This window comes from Zeus faber, assembly GCF_960531495.2.
Source record: "Zeus faber genome assembly, chromosome: 6".
Classification (NCBI taxonomy): domain Eukaryota; kingdom Metazoa; phylum Chordata; class Actinopteri; order Zeiformes; family Zeidae; genus Zeus; species Zeus faber.
The window spans coordinates 23,684,748-23,706,160 of NC_137201.1; the positions used below are offsets into that span (position 1 = coordinate 23,684,748).

General features: G+C 46.7%; 1 protein-coding gene across 1 annotated transcript in view; it reads left to right on the forward strand.

Annotated features, from left to right (window-relative positions):
• The window catches only part of LOC307231176 (DENN domain-containing protein 2A), a 37,172-nt gene extending 16,103 nt beyond the window's left edge, over positions 1–21,069 (forward strand). Inside the window, exons 3-20 of the mRNA XM_080001765.1 lie at positions 2,937–3,980; positions 5,874–6,001; positions 7,865–7,977; positions 8,551–8,748; positions 9,068–9,161; positions 10,587–10,637; positions 11,320–11,507; positions 11,600–11,709; positions 13,101–13,170; positions 13,486–13,563; positions 14,500–14,640; positions 14,976–15,124; positions 16,895–17,072; positions 17,184–17,225; positions 18,030–18,135; positions 18,949–19,233; positions 19,768–19,854; positions 20,050–21,069. Coding sequence (XP_079857891.1) covers positions 2,937–3,980; positions 5,874–6,001; positions 7,865–7,977; positions 8,551–8,748; positions 9,068–9,161; positions 10,587–10,637; positions 11,320–11,507; positions 11,600–11,709; positions 13,101–13,170; positions 13,486–13,563; positions 14,500–14,640; positions 14,976–15,124; positions 16,895–17,072; positions 17,184–17,225; positions 18,030–18,135; positions 18,949–19,233; positions 19,768–19,854; positions 20,050–20,081 — 3,094 coding nt within the window. The 3' untranslated portion in view covers positions 20,082–21,069. The remainder of the gene's footprint in view (positions 1–2,936; positions 3,981–5,873; positions 6,002–7,864; positions 7,978–8,550; positions 8,749–9,067; positions 9,162–10,586; positions 10,638–11,319; positions 11,508–11,599; positions 11,710–13,100; positions 13,171–13,485; positions 13,564–14,499; positions 14,641–14,975; positions 15,125–16,894; positions 17,073–17,183; positions 17,226–18,029; positions 18,136–18,948; positions 19,234–19,767; positions 19,855–20,049) is intronic.
• Positions 21,070–21,413: the final 344 nt, after the last annotated feature.

Here is a 21,413-nt window from a genome sequence, read left to right on the forward strand (position 1 = left end):
AAAGCCGTTGACTACTGTATAGCTGCTTTCACACATGCACTCTGGACAATATCCAGATAATCAGGTCCGGAAATTGTACGGAGTTACCCTTTCACACGTGCAACTCACAACCAAAGACACACCACACCCAAGATGGCGGACGATGTTTCCGACTTGTCGGATCCGCACAAAGGTAAACAACTGCCGCATGATAGAGACGCCATCAACACGCGACACGCCCACTCGCTCACCGACAATTACCTGTTCTGTTCACACATACCGCTCAATCAGACATTTCACAGACTTTGTACTAGGGTGCTGGTTGGGTAAAGTCTGGGTAATGTTCGATCCAATTGATTCGGACATTTGTGTTCACACATACAGCTCCTCCGGGTAATGTCCGGATAATTTTAGGGTTGCAGTGCATGTGTGAAAGCAGCTTTAGTTAGATCGTACAATAAAATGGCACATCTTGGCAATGACAACAATCTGCCAAACAAACACCTTACGTCCTCCAGTGGTACAGCACATAATAACAGTGATCGCACTGCAAGATTTTGAATCAAAATTTCTGACAATGCCAGAACTCTCTTGGAGGCTGTGTTTGGATGCAATACCAAATTTTCCATCACTGAAACTACAGCTAAACCAGCCCATTTTGCCCCACAGGGAAAGTTTTTTTTCCTAAATTTCAGAATTAGTCTAGAATAGGATTATCATGGAAACTGACCTAGACCGTGCACCAGACTTAAGGAAGGCAATTGATCCGTTAACTTCTCCAGTGAAGTTCCTCGGTTGCCATGCGTCTAGGCTGATCCTCTTCCATGGAGTTTCATGCTAACTGTGGCACCTTAAGCTCCGTGCCAAGTTTCCCTGCACGTTTTCCACCACGTCCTGCTTGGGTGTGAAAAGCCACCCCATCCCCCACCGCCACCACCATCCACCACCTCCAACCCATTATAAAGTTCTCTACTGCTGTTAAGCTAAAGGCAGAGCAGTGCGCACGGGACAGAAAGTGTAACAAAAGCATGGCTACTGGGGATGGGCGGTGCTGGCCATCTGGCATCTGGATACTCTTACTGCCCCCCTACTGTCACTGTCTAATGCCCCAATGGTGACCTACAATGGAGCCTTCTGTCAGTGTAGCGATATAAATAAGTACTATTTAGGTTTGCAATGCATGTTGTTTTTTGCAGATGACAGATTGTCTCGCAAAAGATTTAAGTGTCTGTTGTTTCGAGGATTTATGTTATGTTTAAAAAATAACGCTTTATATACCCAACCTGTATTTTGAGACGGCTACATACAGTGTAAGTAGACTAATGCACAAATTACACAAGACACGAAACACAAAAGTATGTCATTTCGCCCACCAACTCGATTCCTTTTGTCACCCCCCCCTCCTGTGTTCAGTTGGTCAGTTATGCCTTTCTGCCCTTGAACCCCCGCCCCCTTACCTCCTTCCACCCTCACTGACCCACATATCCCTTACCGAGCCCTCCACCCCTCCCCAGCCGTGTCCGCCGCGAGAGACCAGCTTTCCTCAGAGCGCCCACTCTTGCCACCTCTGCCTCTTTCATTCAAACTAGAAGTGCAAGAAAAGAAGCCCTTATCGATCGGCTCCACCATCTGCTTTCGCTTTCCTCCTTTCCACCGCTCTCTTTCATTTTTGTGTTCCTCCTTTGCCCAGCGCCACCCCCCCCCCCATCTCCTTTTTCTTTCTTGGCTTTCCCATTTGACCTAGTTCTTTTCCCCTTTCTGTTGCTTCATGCTTAATAGATTCTGCTGCCTCAACGGAGGAGGCATTGGGTAGGGAAAGAGAAAGAGAAAGAGAAAGCTGTGGTTGAGAGATCCAAACTAAGCCAAACTAATAAAACCATGAGGGAAAATTTCTATTTTTTTTATTTACATCATTTACAGACATATTTCTTTGTTGATAAGCATCGGAATTCCCTATTTTTGTTCATAGGCGTAATTCGGACAGTTATTTTTTTCCCTCTACAGGGAAGAATCTCAAATTGGTTGTTTCCCCCCCCCCCATGAGATTTCCTCCAGATTGTATGACTATTGGTTTTTACATCATCCGATGTCACCAACGAGTCACCGCAACTTCCTCCATTTGTTGGAAACGCAGTCAGAAGGTGATGAATACGCATCAGACTAGTTCAGAGTTTATTGGGCCAGGATTAGAAAACAAAAGATGCACGTCTCCGCTGTGGCCTCTCCCCTTTGCTGTGCACACTTTCATCTCCTCCCCAGAAATAGCTGCCTGTGTGTACTCGTAAACTTTGACCCCCAACCCAAAGTTCAAACAGTCATGACCTAGTAATCTTCCAGCAGTGACTCAAGGCTCCAACACAGGCACCAGAGGTCTGAGCCATTTTAACAGGAATTCCTTATTTACCCCATAAAACAAAGTAGTAGCTGGACGTAAGGGTAAGATTTGCTTAGATTGCGTGGCCAATTTTCTGTGCTATGCAGATCACCCTGCTGTGGAGGAAGTCAGCCACATTTCATTAGTGCTTTCTATAGTATCAACAATGGGCGTTTCAGTGGAAGTAATTATGCTAAAATTTATTACATTCGACGACGACGAGTGCAATGTCTGTGACCTTATACCCAGGATTCAAATTGGAGGTGGAAGATATTGAAGGGGTTCCTTGCCGATGTTCTCATACTTTTCTATAAGGGCTCACTGATAACAAATTCCCATCGTCAAAAAAAATTGCCTCCCAAATCCTAATTTAATCCTTGCTCATATCCTCTGTCATTGTTCGTCGGTAGGATTCTTTTGATTCTAAATGCAAATCTGTGTGTATATGTTTGACTGAGAGTGTCTCTGTGCCTACTTCTGGGTGTCCACTTCTGTCTACAAAGTGGACCATATTTTCTTATTTGGATCTTATGTAGACCATATTATATATATTTCATGTTCATGTTTGTGTTTCCCCCGCTAGGCTCCAGTGCTGTGGCCTGAAGCTCGGGGACGCCCCGTCGTCTGCGGTCCCCCAGTGCCAAGAGGTGTTCGGGCAACCTGGGGACAGAGACCGGAGGGACACGGCTGCGGCCACCAAGCGACCCCCCTCACCACCGGTCGGCCTCGGTAACAGCCTGGGACCCCCCGACAGCATGTTGGCTCACAAGAGAGCCGTCACCGCCGACCCCCGGACTCCCACCGCCGAAAATGGGCTGTGTGGCAAGTTCAATGACAACAACAACAAGAGCCCGGCAGGACTGAAGCCCAGCGCCAGCATCCGGGATAAGATCTCCCAGTGGGAGGGAAAGAAGGAACCTGCTCCCACAGCGTCTACGACACCGTGTTCACTGACTGCAGGGCAGAAAGAGACAGAGGCGGTGAGGAAAAAGGAGTCCAAAGCCTCAGAGGTCCAAAGGACAGACAGCAAAAAGTTTGTCAGTTGGGAAAGGCAGGACTCGGGGAAGGAGAATGTAGGGAAGCTGGGAGATTTAAGGCCTAAATCTCCAGAGGGCTCCAGAGAGGTGATCCTGGAACGGGGCCCTCGGGGAGCTAAGCCCGCAGAGCAACCCCAAGACCCCAAGAAATCGGTTTTGACTCATATTAAGAAACTGGAGAAGGCAATGAAAGAAGTCCCGGACAAGCCTTCCCTGGCATTCCCGGGGAATTATTTCTGCCCTCCCACGAAGGAGGAAAAGGAGGAGGCAGAAAGGAGGGCCAACGAGCCCATTTTTGGGACTTTTGATGTGGTCCGGCCCGGGGGTTTGAGGCTGCGGAGGAGGCAGGGGGATCCGGAGAATGTGTACACTGAGCCTGGTGCTCCGTCTATAAACCCTTTACCCAAACCCCAAAGAACCTTCCAGCACCACACCCCACCCAGTACCCCCGCGCCAGGGCCCGGCTCAGGAAAGGGCAAGAGGAATCTACCCCCTCTGCCTTCCATTCCCCCTCCACCACTGCCCACCTGCCCGCCCCCGGGGGTCTGCAGGAGGACCTGGACTGACAAACCCAGAGACAGCAGTAACAGGTACATATAGATCAACAAGGAATATTGTGTATCATGTTAGTGGATTACAAATATTAATAATTGGAACATATTATTAGTACGGATATCAGGTTTACACAGGAGGTCTTATGGGTACGTCACATAGACATACTCACAAAACCTTTACACAACCTAAAGTCATTAATTCTTTGGCATATGTCAAATCAAATGCCACCCAAAAAACACACCTACACTGTATTAAAAGAGTAACTAGAGACGTAGAGGCCGTGTCAGGCAGCAGACGGCTGAAAAACGGCCATGGTGGCGTCACCACAGGCTTTTCCTGCTGTGGCCACAATGGGATTTGGTAGGAGAAATAAAATCAGCAAGCTTTTATGTCAATGGAAATGGAAATCTTTGTGAAAGCCTCTCTGAATCAGCATGGGCTTCCTTTTTAGTATTCTTCGTTTTGTAGCTTGGCCCTGCTATCAACAGCGGAGAAATGTATCATTGAGCAGCAGGTTTTCAGAGTTTGGAGAGCCTCAGTCGTCCACAATGCATTGCAATGGATAGAAATGGTGACGACAATATGTGTTAATCAACGAGACCGTGGAGCATTGATCATGTTACACAAACATTACGCATAACTTTTCAGCAGTCTTACTGGAAGTGGCCATTAGCCTACACTGACCCTGTACGCAAAGATAACCCCCCCCAAAGCTCACAGTAAAAAGCACAGCATCGCTCACATCTGCTGTTAATAACAGCTGATGACATCATCGTGTTTCTAAATATCCTAAAGCATGATCTCATTGGTTGGAACTGAAGAATGTGCACAACGACCTAACTCATTCCTCATTCCAGCTCTGTGCGAGAGGGGAAGCAGTGCAAAGTCGCCTGACTCATTTTTGGGAGGCCGGTAGTCTCACCAAGAAGCTGCGCTCCGACTTTGCACACATCACAAACCCAACATAAATGACCTATAAATCATTACGTGACAGGTTGAATCACATTTGAATTTCAGAAAAAAACAAACATTATGTGCAATTTGACTCAAACAAAGTCATAAGTGGGGATCGCTTTATTTACAAAGGTAAAATAAACGCAAAGGAATTTGCAGGATTCCAGAAAATGAAAACGGACTTTCAGATGGTTTCAATCAAAGAAACGGAGTAATGTTGGGAGACCAAAAATGTGGACTCTGCACTATTGGAGTATGTCTATTGTTCACTTTCTCCAGTGGTTGACATTCTTGTTTTGGAGCTTGGCTTGGCTGCCCTACACTCCATTCCATATGTGGAGGCCTCACACTGCTCAAATGTGGAGCTGCAGCCCCCTTTTGTTTGGCCAGATTTTCCCTCTCTGGGCTGTCCTGTGACCATGCCAGCAGATGCTGTGCGTGTGTGCGTGAGTGAGTGAGTGTGGCTGTGTGTGTGTGTGTGTGTGTGTGTGTGTGTGTGTGTGTGTGTGTGTGTGTGTGTGTGTGTGTCTGTGTGTCTGTGTGTGTGTGTGTATGTGTGTGTGCGCGCGCTTTATTCTACTGGGATAGACTGTTTGGCACTGTTGAGGCGCAGGACTGGCCATTCAGAAGTGGCCAAGAGGAATGTCTTTTTGCCTGCCTGGATCCCAATGTCTGGCAAACGAAGGCATCAGTACATCATAACATACACCCACACACACGCCCGCGCACACACACACACATTCACACACACACACACACACACACACACACACACACACACACACACACACACACACACACACACACACACACACACACACACACACACACACACACACACACACACACACACACACACACACACACACGGGCAGAACAAGGTCAAAACTCCTTCCTCCCCCAACTTGTGATGAGTGCGTAAAACACCCAGTTGCGCATCATTGCTGTAATACTCGTGGTTCTCTGCCCAACAGGAAGTCCTACGAATTTGAGGACCTGCTCCAGTCATCCTCAGAAGGCTGCAGGGTGGACTGGTACGCTCAGTCCAGACTGGGCCTCACACGCACTTTATCCGAAGAGAACGTCTATGAGGACATACTAGGTCGGTCATCAACACTTAAAAAATATATTTTTGTTCTATATTTTCTTAAATGAAGCTTTTGTTTGGGATTTAAATTCTTATGGGTCAAATAGATAGTAAGTCGTTGGACCATTTTGGGAAACTTTGCGCTTGTAGCTGCTCTGCTTGGTTGAAACCAGGTTGGCCATGACTGTTATAATGTAATCTTTATTTATGGGTGATTGCTACAACAGATGTTGCTGGCCTGTAATAGTATGTCTAATCAGATGTTTGATCGATTTGATTGATAAAAAACTACTATAAATAATAGCAATATAGATGCCTAACGCCTGACGGAGGTCTGTGATTCCTGCGGTGACATTTGCAGTAATATATTTAATTGAGCTGATTTTTCCACGTTTGGATCCTCTCATTCATGTACAAACATTGTTAAGTGGCACTTTTATTCCTGATTGCAGAAGTTGTTTTCAATCTATTAATGATTCACTGTATCAGCCTATGCCCGAGATGTTTCGCCTGACCGTTACAGCTTTATATCTCACCGGGTGAGTCACTGAGTTCAGACTGAAAACCAACATAGGCGGGAGGCCATGTTTTTATAGTTTGTTCAGTTCTCGGTTCCAGCGCTTTCATTTAGGAGCATGCTGCTCCGCTCTTATTAAAAATGATACCTAGCAACTTGACCCATGAACCCTGCTTTTATTGTCTGTTATGCCGTTATGAACCCCCAACCCCTCTGCCCCCCCCTGAGCCTGGTTCATTTCGTAACTTGTAATATCTGTGTTGTGTGTTGTGTGAGGCCTTAGTGGAGGTTTGGGTTCGATGATTGGAAATCCTACAGAGGGGGCATATGAATTGCTTTTCCCGTGGCACATTTCTGAGCCACGCGATATACGTGGATCAGCTCTGCAGAGCTGAGCGTTCGTCAGAATAGGATTACGTTTAACTGTCTTTGGGTGCTGCCCGCTACTCATTTCGGCCTGGTCCGGTCCTGTCGTTTCATTTTCACGTCGGTATTTGTCGTCCCTTTAAATCCTCACGCGGGTAAAGTCACTCGGTGGCTGAGTCGGGGACTCCGTTACAAAAACCGCCAGAACGACGGGACGGAGCCAGAGGTGCAGACGTCGGCGTAGACAGTAATGGAGGAGCGCGATGATGGATCCTCGCGGGCTCGTCCTAAATCTACGGGCGGCGCGCGAGAAGCTCTCTCGTAAAAACTCCCACGCTTCCAAACACACGACACCCAATCAAGCGCCGCAGCCGGCGTTTTTGGGTTCAGGGAGGAAGAAGCGATCGTCAGCAAAACGCTTTTCGCGGACGGGTACATCGGAGATCAGGTCCCGGCGCGCAGCGGCCCGGCGATACGAAAAAGGGTCGGGGCGGGGCGCCGAGTCTTACTTTCTTGACGTGAAGACACAGCAGAGAGGAACTGGACGTCCTCGTCTCTTCTGGCGCTTCGTAATCCCACAGGCCACATCTGGTGGATGTATTGATAGGTTACAGGAGGTGGATGTTGACACGGAGGCAGATGTTGAGACGGAGACCGAAAGAAGGGAAGAAGGAGCGGAGCAGAGGCCTTGGGGCCCCGAGGCCCCCCTCCTTTGTTTTTAATCTTTTCGATGAGGGGGATTGGTAGCTGGAGACAACACTTTTCTATCGTTGTCAAACATAAACCGAGTTAAGAGCTCTGCGCTCGGGCCGGCTCGCTGCACATCTGGAGCGGCGAAAAAAAAACCAAAGAAACAACGTTGGGGCATTACGGGTCCGGAGGGAATACTCCGTCCCTTGTTTTGTGAGCGCTCGCTGCCGGGTCTTTTTTGTGTCGCGGGTGCCACATTAAAAGGTTTGAATTGAAGTCGTGACGAAAGGCGTTTCCTCCGGCAGATCCTCCGTCCAAGGAGAACCCCTACGAGGACATCGAGTTTGAGAGGAGCTGCCTCGGCAGCAAATGCGTCTCACCCGCTCCTTCATCTCCTGCCCCCGACACTCCCACCAAGGTACCAGTCAAATTTCGCAATGTGTGAGTGCGCGTGACTCAAAGTGGAAATCCATCAGATTGTCGGACGGACTGCGGAATTCCCGGAATTCCGTTCCAAACGGCAACTCAACACCCGTGTTTTTTGCCCCCGTCTTGGCTCTGAGGCGGTCACTGTCTTATCTCCAAAGTCACATGAGGTGGCGGGGTTACTGACCACAACAAGCTACGACGCTTCATCAGATTCACCACGGCTACCTTCCACTTCTTGGCCATGCCCGATCTTTGCGTTCCTCAGGAAAGGCGGACCCCGCCACCAACGATGGAAACAGCATATACTATAGATGAGCACATACAGGACAGAACACAATGACATCAAATGACTGTTTCTTACAAAGTGCGAGCTAAATGAAATATATCAAGTATGGGATTTTCTTTTGACAAAATAATCTTATGGATTTCAACTTTAATGGAAATAAAGTCAAATGATGTCCAATACATGCCAATACCAATGCCCATACATTGCAGTTTTCACTGCTTTTTTATATGTTGTCAATGTCTATTTCCTGACGCCTTTTCCTTTTTTCCCCGTCAGCTCGCCTCCAAGCCGGGCTTCTTCCGACAGAACTCCGAACGTCGCAGCTTCAAGCTCCTGGAGCTGCGAAAGTCGGCCCGGGAGACGGGCGTGTGCTCCCCCTCTCGCGTCAGCCCCCCCTCCACGCCCAGCAGCCCCGACGACACCCCCTGTCTCTCGGGGGACCCCTACAATCGCAGGCGGAGGAAAATACCCAAGGTACGGTCGGCGGGGTCCGAGAGGCTTTGCCCACGATCAAGTAAACACCCCTCTCCTGATGAGAAATAGTTTGGTCCGGCGTCCACGGGTCTGCGGACCGCTCCACACACGCAGATGTCTGGGGATGGGTAAGGCAGGGGAAACCCTTTTGACGGATATTTCCTGTGAGGAGTGCGCCGGCGGACAGGCCTCCCGGAAGCTGTGCCGTCGGAATGATCTTTTGTGGGTTTTGTTGATGGTTTTTTGTTTTTGTTTTTTTTGTCTTTGCTTTAATTCATCTGAGCCCATTGTGGCCCCGTTTGTCCTTTCCTTCCTGCAGATGGTACTGAAAATAAATGGAATCTTTGAGGCACGGAGAGGGAAAAAACGCATGAAGCGAGTGTCCCAGTCCACCGAGTCCAGCTCAGGGAGAGGTGAGGGTGCGGGGTCGGCGGATGTCGGCCCCTCGGCACTACTGCTGTACATTCTCTTTACTCCCTCGTGCCACTTTTATGCCCTCGGCGGTGTTTTTTGGAAAATGAAAATACAAGCAGTGACATACATATCTGTGGGGGTCTCCGCCCACCGGTAAGGGTTTAGGGAGGGAGACTGAGTCTCTCTGGCGGTGGTGCGCCAACATGGCGAGAGTTTTTATTCTTACCTTCACAATAAGGTACGCTGGCCACAAGTATATACAACAAATTATGATTATTAGATTCAAGATTCAAGAGGTTTATTCGTCGCATACATATACATACTTTCATACATATATGCAGTGAAATGTAATGCAACGCAACTTGTGATTACACACAATATGTCCTCGGAAAATTTCTTTCTACTAGACAAACTAAATGATTCCTAAAACGTAATACAGTAAGTCGAATACTTATCGAATAAAATAAAAATATATAGAATAAAATAAAATAAAATGGAATAGATAAAGGGAATAGGCTTACGGCAGATTTTATATAATAATGAGGTTGATAATGATCCCCTGGGGCGCAGGAGTAATGGCGCTCCGCTGCTGGGCTGCTGGGCTGCTGGGCTGCTGGGCTGCTGGGCTGCTGGGCTGCTGACGAGCCCGTGCGGCGCTTCCCTCTGTAAGACAGACAAACATTAAGAAAGCTCCCGGCCTCGGGTCAGAGTCAGATTTGAGGCAGCTTGGAGGCCGCGGGAAAGGGAATCATGCTGTCGTCCACAGCCGGTGCTTGACCACGCCCCTTTGTCCGCCACGATATCATTTTAAAACGTAAACCTAGACCTTTAATTTCGGCTCGACACAGAATCGGTGACCCGCTTCAATAAGAATGCTCAAGTCGCTCATACTTTTTATGTTGTGGGTGTTTAGATGTTTTAACGTTAAGGTTTAATGCGTTTTTAATGCGGGGGCCGCTTTTCTTGGCAGAGGGCCTTCTCTAAAAAGAGATTACATCTCAATCAGGCCGCCCTGGTTAAATAAAGGAAAAATAAATTGAATAAAAAAGATCGTCAGTGAAGGATGAATAGTTTCGCTATAATCCGTGTTTTTATTTCAACTTTCATCAAATTGACTTCCATCAGTCCCAAACATTTCAGTAAAACATCAGATTTCTCCAGATTTTTGCCACATTTTGGGTCGCTCCTCATAAAAGGAACAATAGCCCGCCACCTGCGTTCACTTTGCTTTATGGCAGGTTTACATTTTTGAGATGGCTGGCTTGTGTTTAATGCAATTTGAGACGCAAACGCGGGACATGTGGCTGAAATGAAAGCAATGAATCCCTCGCTCTCGGTGCCTTCCTGTGTTGCTCAATTGCAGCGTCTTCAGAGCCTTCAAATTGTTATTTTTCCTCTCTCCGTGTGTTTTCTCTGTGATGCAGTGACAGATGAGAACAGCGAGTCAGAAAGTGACACAGAGGAGAAACTAAAAGGTGAGGAGTAAAATAATAATGTGTATGTATATATATATATATATATGTGTGTGTGTGTATTTTTTTCAATGCTTTCAATGATTTAGGAAGAAAGTCATTTTTTACAAATGCAGGTTCTTTCGATGGGTTGTGGAGTAGTTAGATGAAGGGATTTTGTTTCAGTATTCATGAACTCATAAATATTAATTTATCACTATTATTATATTAATTAATATTCTGTGACATATTTGAAATCCTTTGCAACTATGGTGAGGTTTAGAGCTGTCATGATCATTATATTTGAGCTGATGATGAATTTTCATACGAATAATTGCGATCAACAATTTCATTTTTTCAAGTTTTATGCCACTTTCATAGTGGTAGCTTAAAATTGTATATGTAATGTCTACCTAGTCAAGTCAAGTCACACTTTATTTATAACGCACATTTCATACCAGGGCAACAAAGAAATACAATCAAAAAATAAAATACAAATACTACTACAGAGGAGCTATCGATTGAACATGGGAACATAAAAATGTCGTTTATTGGGGTAATTTGCCTCATTCCAACTGATGGAAAGTCACCTAATTCTCTTTTAATTTATTGCAATATTTCAAAAACGTTTTCAAAATTCCCCTTCAACTTGGAATGGCTGGATATGTTAACATCTGGGGCCTAAGTATCTCTGTCTGTGCTTCAGCCCACAGCCAGCGCCTGGTGTCGGTCCAGTCCATGCTGAGGCAGACGGGCCGCTACCGCACCTTGGAGAAGGACCTGACGGACCTGCAGGAGAGGAAACTCTTTGAGTACTTCATCGTGGTGGCGCTCCACAAGACCAAGGCCGGAGTGCCGTACCTCCCGGAAGTCACACAGCAGTTCCCCCTCAAGGTAAAACCGACGCCGGCGAGCCGAACCCAAAGGGAGGAGGTGATTCGATCGAGACTAGATCGAAGATGTGCTCTTGTTTTTCCCCCGCCTAGCTGGAAAGGAGCTTTAAGTTCATGCGGGAGACGGAGGACCAGCTGAAGGTCATCCCTCAGTTCTGCTTCCCCGATGCCAAAGACTGGGCCCCCGTCGACAACTTCCCCAGGTCGGTGTTCTGTTGGAAGCTGCAGTCGAAAGGCTCAGAGAAGACAGGGACGTAGGAGTCAAATACAAGACCCTCATGAGCGCAGCCCCTAACAATACCTATTGCTCAGGACGACCAGATATTAGATCTATTTCCATTCCCAGACCGAGACATAATGTATGTTTAATGTAAGTTGAACTGTATAAATACCTGTCACATAATTTGTAATCAGCATAAACATTATGCGTTGTGCAGAAACGGTAGCACTGTTGCTGACCACAGTACTATCCAGGCCTAAAAAACAGCTTTATTAATACCGACCTTTGTGAGTCATTTAATTATTCATTAAAAAGGGTTTTTAACATTTTACAATGCGTTTTATTAAGCTTTACAGTACTTTCAAAGAGAACTTTTAACTTTAAAGCCAAACAACCAAACAACGCCACGTGGCGATCGCGGTAACCACGGCAACCGTGGCTCGGAAGACTCGGCAACGGCGGCGTCGGGACGGTCGGAATTCACCCGACGGAGAACGTCTGGTTCCCATTTAAACCGTTCGCTTGTGTATTAATACGTTACGATGTTGTCAACGGTAAAAACCGGGGATTTATTTATATGTTTGAGAGGTTCTCTGCGACGCCGGGACGCCTGGTTTAAAGGCTGACCCGGTCGCCTGGTTCACCCTTTGACCTGACTTAACCGCTCCTTAGCGAGGGCATTAAAGTCCCAAGATGGGGATTCCAAATGCCCTTTTTTAACTTGTTAAAAACCCGCCGCTCTCTCGTAAAATATACGAGACTGACAACAACACACGGGCAGAGGGGAGGACCTCGCTGGGTTTAGGACCTTTTTTTTTATTCGAAAGACAAAAAAACGAACCCCGGCCCCCGTGCGCGTCGCCCTGTGGACGCTCTGACCGGAGCTTATCCCCTCAAGGGCGGCATTGTTCCCAGAAGTGATGATGTGCGCCGCGAGGGTGACAGCTAATAATTACCCGGCAGTAAATGTTTGACGAGTGAAGGGTGGGTGGAATTTTTTTGGCATTTGCTTAGCTGCCCGCCCCCGCCCCCCCACCCTCCAAACGCACACCTGCAGGCCGAGAGCGGGCGGCCGGGCTCCTCTGACGCGCTCGCTGCCACGTGGGGCCGTCGGTTCGGGCCCTGCCTTTGCATGGCGCTGGCGGAGCGAGCCTGCCTCAGGGGTCCTTCCTTCTCAAAGTGCAAAGCACGGCCGTCGCCTAACTCACTTGTGAGATGTGAAATCCAACACGGGGATTGACGTGATCCATTTTCCGCCGGGGGGAAAAAAACAAGAACGCCCGCTCGAAATTTCGGCAGTTTTATGACATGTTTTATGAAATGTTTTCCTGCCCGTCCTACTTATCTCTCTCTCTTTTCCTGTTCTCTTTCCAGTGAAACGTTCTCATTTGTCCTGACCGGAGAAGATGGAAGCCGGCGGTTTGGCTACTGCCGACGTTTGTTGGTAGGCAACCAAAACAACCAACTCTGTTTTGTCCAATTAAGAGACCACTGGATATATTCTTTAATAATAATGAAAGTTTCCATTTTTTTTACATAGCTCCTCAATTCATTACTCCTTAAACTCGTCTCACCCCCCTCTTTCCTCGTGTTTCCTTGCTCGGTTAGTTTGCCGTCATGTCACGCAAAAGTTATTTCCCCCGGACCAGAAAGCGAAGGCTTTGTCGTGCTTCTGTTATAGTCGTCGTGCATTTGAAGTTTGGGCGAGGCGTCTTGTGATGATGGTGTTTTGAAGCTGTTCCCTGCCGGTTGTGCGCAGCCCAGCGGTAAAGGCCGGAGGCTTCCTGAGGTCTACTGCATCGTGAGCCGGCTCGGCTGCTTCGACCTCTTCTCCAAGGTACCAACAGGGATATAAGCACCCGTGCGCGCAGAGGCAAATAATAGCCATTTAAAGTCGTCACCAAGTCTTGAAAAATATTTCTTTTGAATTTCGTTCTCTCACACACCGGTGTGATGTAGGTTTATTCCAGTTCTTCCTCACTTCCCTTGCTATCGGACCTAATGGATGCTGTTCTAATAAAAGTTCATAGAATCATCTAGTTTATAACCTGCGTACCTTACTTACCTGGATCCGTACCTGCAATCACTTATCGAATAACAGAGAGAGGATTTGTCAAAAAAAATCTGTCTTGAAATCTGTTAGAAATTGTGCTAAAATGGTCTTAGAGGATTACATTTAACTCTCTGATACCTGTACACACCCCGGCACACACAGCTTATTTTGATCTTGCATGCACACGAGCACAATACCTTGCATTTTCGCCGCGCACGCACGCGCACACGCACGCAATTAAAGACACTCAAGCTTTGTGGTGAATATACCCCCACCCCGGTGCCCACAGAGCTCCACCCTCCCCACTCTGGTCCAGCTTCCCCACAGAGCCTTGCAGCTCTGGCTCCGGCTCAGAGCGCCACATGTGAAGTGCAGCTGATGTGGTTGCCGCAGAGCCATAGGAGCCCTGTAATGAGCAGCTGATTTATATCGCTGGGTGTAGTGTGTGTGTGTGTGTGTGTGTGTGTGTGTATGTGCACATCCGTGGTTATGCACAAACATACATCTGTAAGTGCTGAAGGGAAATTAATATTTACATCATATGAATGCTCAAGCGCTTTGTTCACTTCATCCCCATATTATGATATTAATTCCAGTATTCTGACACATGAAATAATGCATGTCTTTTAACATTTGATTATAAGTGTGATTTTATGGTTTTGGTATTTGAGTTTATTTTTACACATATTTTTTTTTGTGCCCACCTGTTTCTTCCTCCAGATCCTGGATGAGGTGGAGAAGCGGAGGGCCATCTCCCCGGCGCTGGTGCAGCCCTTCATGCGGGGCATCATGGAAGCTCCCTTCCCCGCTCCAGGACGGACCATCACCGTCAAGAACTTCCTCCCTGGCTCTGGAACGGAGGTGAGGAGGCTGAGGAAGTGCTTCCTCCATTTCTTCAACTGAACCAGTTTTGCGGGCCAGCAAATATTCAAATATACATTTCTAACAAAATCCATGAATGTTTTAATGTATCTACCATATCATCCATGAAAATAGAACCAATTCAGACAGAAACAACTGCTGGCTTGCACCTGTTAAATGGGGGTCTCTTGTGGAAAAAAATGTTGTGAGCCCCTGGAGTTATTCAACGTTTTCTCCCAAATCAAACAACATTTGTTGAAGTCTCTGTTTCTCTCCCGCTCTCTCTCTCTCTCTCTCTCTCTCTCTCTCTCTCTCTCTCTCTCTCTCTCGCTCAGGTGATCGAGCTGTGTCGGCCGTCCGACTCCCGTCTGGAGCATGTGGACTTCGAGTGCCTCTTCTCCTCCCTGAGTCTGCGTCTCCTGCTCAGGGTTTTCGCGTCCCTGCTGCTGGAGCGCCGGGTCATCTTCACCGCCGACAAACTCAGGTCGGTCCCCGTACGCTGCTAGGTCACAGCCAAACTAGAAAAAAAATAAATAAATAACACAGAGACCATCCCATGACCCGAGGGTTCCCAAATCGGGATGCACGGCCCCCTAAGCACGGCCCCCCTCGCAAAGGAATTGCAGGGGTTTTTGTTTGTTTTTAACAATAAATCATCAGTGACCTAAATTTCAAATTCAGGGATTAAAATTTGAAAATGAGGTCTTCCCTCCCACCTCAGTTTATGCGAGTAGTGAGTTCAGGATGTAAGTCCTGAACTGCTGCACATGCAGATTTTGTGGTGGAATTCTCTCCACCACGTTGGCTCATTTTCAAACATTTCAAGCAGGGGCGTGGAGCTAGAAAGGAGCAGTAACACCGTGAAGGGTATAACGCGAGAGATGTCAAGCCAGACGGACAGAAAGAGGCCGAGCCGAGTGTCAAAGCAAACGGAACGCTGTTGTGTTATACGGTCGCCGAGGGAACAATCGGTTTCTGACTCTGGAAAATGATCCCGGAGGCCAGATAGATGGAGGTAGCCTCTCGGAGGAGCGCCTGGAGCTGACATGTGTGCGCATTGACGCCGTCACGCCCACGCGGATCAGTAAAAACGTTTTAACTCTTGCGCTGCGTCAGCGCGGCGAGGCCCACGAAACCAGCCGAGGTTTCTGTTTTTTACCGCGCACCTGGTTCCGCTTGGAGGCTCAGCGGAAACAATCATCATTTTTCAATTAAATTCAAATAGCACCCACCTGGCAGGTAAACTTGGCCTCGGTAATTCAAGTTTTCCTCCTTTGCGTTAAAATATGCTCTTGAGGTTTTTTTTTTCTTTCTTTTTTTTTCTCTCTTTCATTCTACGACTTACGTAACGTGCCCGCGAATCCTCGCACTGCGCGAGCGGAGGCAGCGCAAGGCGTCTCGTAAAGGCCTCACAAGCGGATCACGAGTCGTTGCACATTTTCTACCCCGGGGTGGAAACTTGGCTTCCCCCATCACTTTTTAAATGAACTAACCGAGACCAGGCGCACACGCGGGAGGAATTAAGCAAACAGCGTGGGGTGAGTGTCTACTCTGCCACCATATACCTTTTTATGTGTGTTACATCACTTCTAAAAGATTCCATTTAACACTCTTTTCACAGTAATGGCAGCCTTCTAAGAACAAACGAACGGCCAAATGAGCCGTCGGAGGAACGAGCCAAGCCGCTCGAGCCACCCACCGCTGTGTTGAGCTCACTGTTGACCAGCGCCACCCTGTGGCAGCTTAGAATACAGTCACTCTGATATGATTTTTATTTAATCATTTATTTTCCCTTTCAAAATGTATTAGTGGTCCGCACGAATCCTGGCCGTTATTTTATAATTTCTTTACAGATCTCATTAAATCGGAATCACAGATCGTAATTGTGACCGAGCGCCCTCTAGTGGTTGAAACCAGCACAAAGCGTGCAGGGGAGGATGCTGACGTAGGTTAGTGCTTTTAGTGGCCGGTCCCCGCCATCCAACCTTGAAACCAGGCTTATATTTTAACATCTCTGCATCGAGGCCCCGCCCCGGCCTCACACCCCGCTCCTCACACCCCGCACCTCACCAGCCTTCTTGCATTTTCTCAAAATTGCAGTCGGTGCAGTGCGGCTCAAACCAGGGGCTGAAATGACTCTTTGAAGACAATCACCGTTAAAGGAACGATGTCAAATGACGTGTTTTTCCACTGTTAGCAGTGTACATCAAAGTGTAATTGGAGTAAAATGATTCTCCTCTCTCTCTCTCTGCAGCACCCTTTCTCAGTGTTGTCATGCAGTGGTGGCCCTCCTCTACCCCTTCACCTGGCAGCACACCTACATCCCCGTCCTTCCGCCGTCCATGTTGGACATCGTGTGCACCCCGACCCCCTTCATAGTGGGCCTCCTCTCCAGCTCTCTGCCCCGCCTCAAGGATCTGCCCATCGAAGAGGCGAGCGGCGCTTGAAGCCCACTACGATTGTGCCGATCTCTCACTGTTGTCCGCCACGTGTTTTTTTTTTTTTTCAACCCGTGAAGTGACACCGCTTTCGCCCTCTTTCAGGTCCTGGTGGTCGACCTCGGCAACAGCCGCTTCCTGCGACAGGTAGAATGCAAATGATCACATGGACGCTTCCGTAGATGTCAACAAACAGGAAAAGTAGCATCTGTACATTCACTTCCAAGCGGAGAAGTCTCGTGTCAATTCAAACGGACAAATATTAGACCTTGGAAGGCATTAAATAGTTTTAAATTTGGGTTTGCAAGGGCTTAATTTCCACGTCAACGTTTTCTCTGTTTTTATTTATGCATAGATTTTTTCCTGTGAAAATAAAACCTTTAAGCCTGCCGCCGAACCTAGGACTTGCCTGCTAGAATGACCTGTTCTAGACTAAACCAATTTGCTTTATACTTAATTTGTCATTTCAGAAATCTGAGAAAATCCTTGTACCTACATGTCTGAAGTAATGTTAAAAAAAAAAAAAAAGTCCTTGATAAATGTATTCCTAATTTGGTACCTGGCTTTCTCACGTAAAGAAAACAGTTCTAGTAACAGTTCATAGAGTCCTCTAGTTCAAAACTTACACTTCTGCCAAATTTATTGAACAAGATTGATTATTTGTCCAAAAAAACAGCCTTAAATGTCATTCAAATCTGTCTTGAAAAGGTCCTAAAGAAAAGTGTTCAACTCTCCGTCTGTTATCTGGTTGACCTGAGTTCAAGCCGGGTTCATCTCGGTGAGGCAACTCCCCTGCCTAAGTGCCCTTGAGCCGGGCAGTAAATTCCTGCTCTCTTTCGGGAAGCTGCGGCATCCATACTGTGTGACGTTCTCGTTTTATACCGAGCGCAATACACCTATTTTGGAACAGCCAGTACTCATAATGACCCGGTTCTCCGTTCCTTGTTCCAGCTGGACGACGAGGACTCGATCCTCCCTCACAAGCTGCAGGCCGCCCTGGAGCACGTTCTGGACAAGAGGAAGGACCTGGCCAGCGACAGGGCCGACCTCCCCCACGGTGAGCGCCCTGAGCCGGTTTGTTATCGGTTTTGCCCTCCCTGCACTCCCCCCACAACATATTCACTGTGTTTCATCGACTTTGGTGAGAGTGGGAGGTGTAGAAGCAGCATCCACGACGGGTGTTTATTGTGCCTTATTTATCATTATTCGTTTGAATTCTCATTTTGTTTTTATTTAATTTTACCTCTACATATGGAACGGGTGCATCTCAGTAAAAAGGATGGATAAATAGGGACAGTAATTGAAATTTAGGGTTGACTCTTACAATCTTCCACAGCGCTCCTATAATGTTTAAGTTTCGACCTATTTTTAACATTTTTAATTGTTGGATTAGACGTCTTTTGAACACTCTTTTTTTTACCTAGAAGCTATGATTATAGATACTTGTCCCTCTAAAATCTCCGATTATACTTTCTACTTTATCCAGCTTGCACTTTTTTTTAAGAAACAGCCGCTCAATGTATTTGTGTTAAAGCATGTGCTCCTCCATACGCAGTTTTCCCTTTTGGTGGCGGGGTCTGCCTTTCCCCGGCAAAAAGAGTCTGGGCACGCGCGACAAGTGAAAGCCGCTGTGAATTTTGATCAAGCATTGTCGCGGGTTGTGGATATGGATGCCCGTTCACAAAAAAAAAAAAAAAAATACAGTACGAAATAAAATACAGGACACCACCACACCAAGGGACCAAGAAGAAAAACAACAATAAAAACAAAGTGAAATCCACCCCAGAGAATCGTATGGATGTCCACCTTTAGTTTGTTCACCCCTCCCCTGTTCGGTCCTGACGCTGGGGTCCTCTCCTCCTCCACCCAGACTCCTGCTCGCTGAGCACGGTGGTGTCGGAGGCGTTTGTGCGGTTCTTCGTGGAGATGGTGGGCCACTACTCCCTCTTCATGGGCGGAGCGGACAGGGAGGATGAGTCGGTCTCCTCGCCCTGCTCGCCCACGCCCTCCTCCTCCTCCTCCTCGTTCCAGCGCGAGGCCTTCCGCAAGGCGGTGACCTCCAAGAGCCTGAGGAGGTTCCTGGAGGTGTTCATGGAGACGCAGATGTTCACCGGCTTCATCCAGGAGAGGGAGCTGCGGAGGCAGGGCCTCAGAGGTACCTGAGGAGGAGCTGACGGCTGCTTCTGTGTGTGATTTTAAAAAAACATTCAAAATGAGAAGACAAAGTAACGAAAATGGAAAATTAAAGAGAAATATAAATAAATTACATGGTTTTTTTCTGTTTTCTATTTTTTCAACTGTTTTTCTTTCTTTTTCCACTTGTACAGCAGTAGCTGTTTACATTTTTTATAGATGTTATTTATTAATATATATTATTGATTGAATTATACATATCTTAAACAGCTTAAACAACACTTTTCACCAATCATTGTAATAGTGTTTATTTAATATATAATCCATTTAGGGCGAGTCCTATATTGATTCTTCATCAATATATTCAATAAATAAACATTGAGAATAATGAGAAAGGAAAAACAAAGATGCATTACATTTGTTTACTCATGACTACTGTTTTTTCATACAATGGCACAAGCAAACTGGCAAAATTACTTAAATAGGGATTCCTAAATTCACCCCCCCCCAGGGAATAATTTTGGTGTTTCCTTATCTTATCTCAACTTGTGCCAAGGTCTGTTCGAGGTCAGAGCCCAGGAATACCTGGATTCTCTGCCTGGGAGCGAACAACGCGGCGTCAACAAGTTCCTCAAGGGTCTCGGTGAGATTGGACTCCTTACTATTTTAACCCTCAAATAACCCCCTAAAATATAACCCTCACTGTTATGTAGCCAACCTCACCTCCTAAAATACATCATCTTTCCTGACTCAAGTCTGTTCCTTGTTTTTTTTTTTGGGGGGGGGGGGGGGGTTGTTTGTTTTGTTTTTTAATTTTCTCTCTTTTTTTTTTTCACAGGAAACAAAATGAAATTCCTGTCCAAAAAATGAAAAAGACGGCCTTGAGCAAAGTTGTTAAGCGAAGAAAAGGAAGACGGAGCGGTGCTAAAGATGGATGGATGTCCTCAGTCTACATTGGATTAGCGCTGGGTGGAGTTACAGCTGGGACCAAAAAAGGAAAGAAAGTAAAGAAAATAAAAAAAGAAAGAACAAATCCCGCGCCCCCCCCCCCCCGTTGAAAGACGGAAACCGTGGCGACGTGGAAACGCACGTGTAGGATTTCCACTTTTGTAAATCTTCTTGTAAAGCGGTCACGGCCACAGTGCTTTAAAAATGTACATTAATGAGTAGAGCAGAATAAATCCAACCGGAAAAAAAAATGCACCCGTGCTTTTCCTCTTTCTGTCGCTGTCAAATGTCTTGTATGTGCCTGGATTGTACGCTTCCCTAAGTATGTCACAGCCCGACAGACACGGTTTTGTAAATTGGCCCGTTAGCACAGGACATTCCATCTATTTTCTATAGAAAAATGTTTTTTGTTTTTTTTTTGTTTTTTTTTGTTTTTTTTAAATAAAATAGTACAACTTCTTCTTCGACAGGAGGCTTTTAAGTTAATTTATATACTTCCTAGAGAGAGAGAGAGAAAAAAAATGAAACATGCTTTGTTTAAATCTCATGTGGTTTTCGAATCAGGCTTTATTTAACAGAGTCTTGCCCGGACTGTCTGTAGACCGCTCGGGGTCGCTGGGTTTGTGGACCACTGTGTTGAGTAAATGAGCTGTTCGTTGGAATAGGAATACACTCACAAAAGAAGGACAGAGTGATCGTCCATAAAAAAAAAAAACAACAACAAAAAAACAAAAGTGATTGAAAGGCGCGACAGAGAAGACGTATAAATGTTTTGGGTGGATCTGATGTTAAAGGGCGAAATGTATCGTAGGCAGGTCAACACCAATGTTCTTCTAAAATACCACTAATTTGCATTAAACTTGATTGAGAATGCAACAAAGCTGTTTAAATAAAGTGATTTTAAGTAGAACGGTGAATTATGAAGTGTCTCATCATTTTCAGCGAAATATTCAGGTTGTTTTTTTTTATCCTCTTTTATCCGTTTATTTATTTATTTATTTAAAGGTGCAGCGTGTATAATTTAGTACCATCCAGTGGTGACGTTGCAGCCGGCAACCAACCGAACGCCCCTCCCCACGGCGGTGCAACATGGCGCCCTCCGTGCAAGAGACAGGGGCTGCGAAACGCGCGCAAAAAAGTGTTTGGTTTGACTGTTCTGGGCCCCTGTAGAAACGTGGCGGTGCAACATGGCGGCCTCCGTGAAGCGTACCCGCTCCCTATGGAGATGAAAGAACACAGCGATTCTTATTTTCC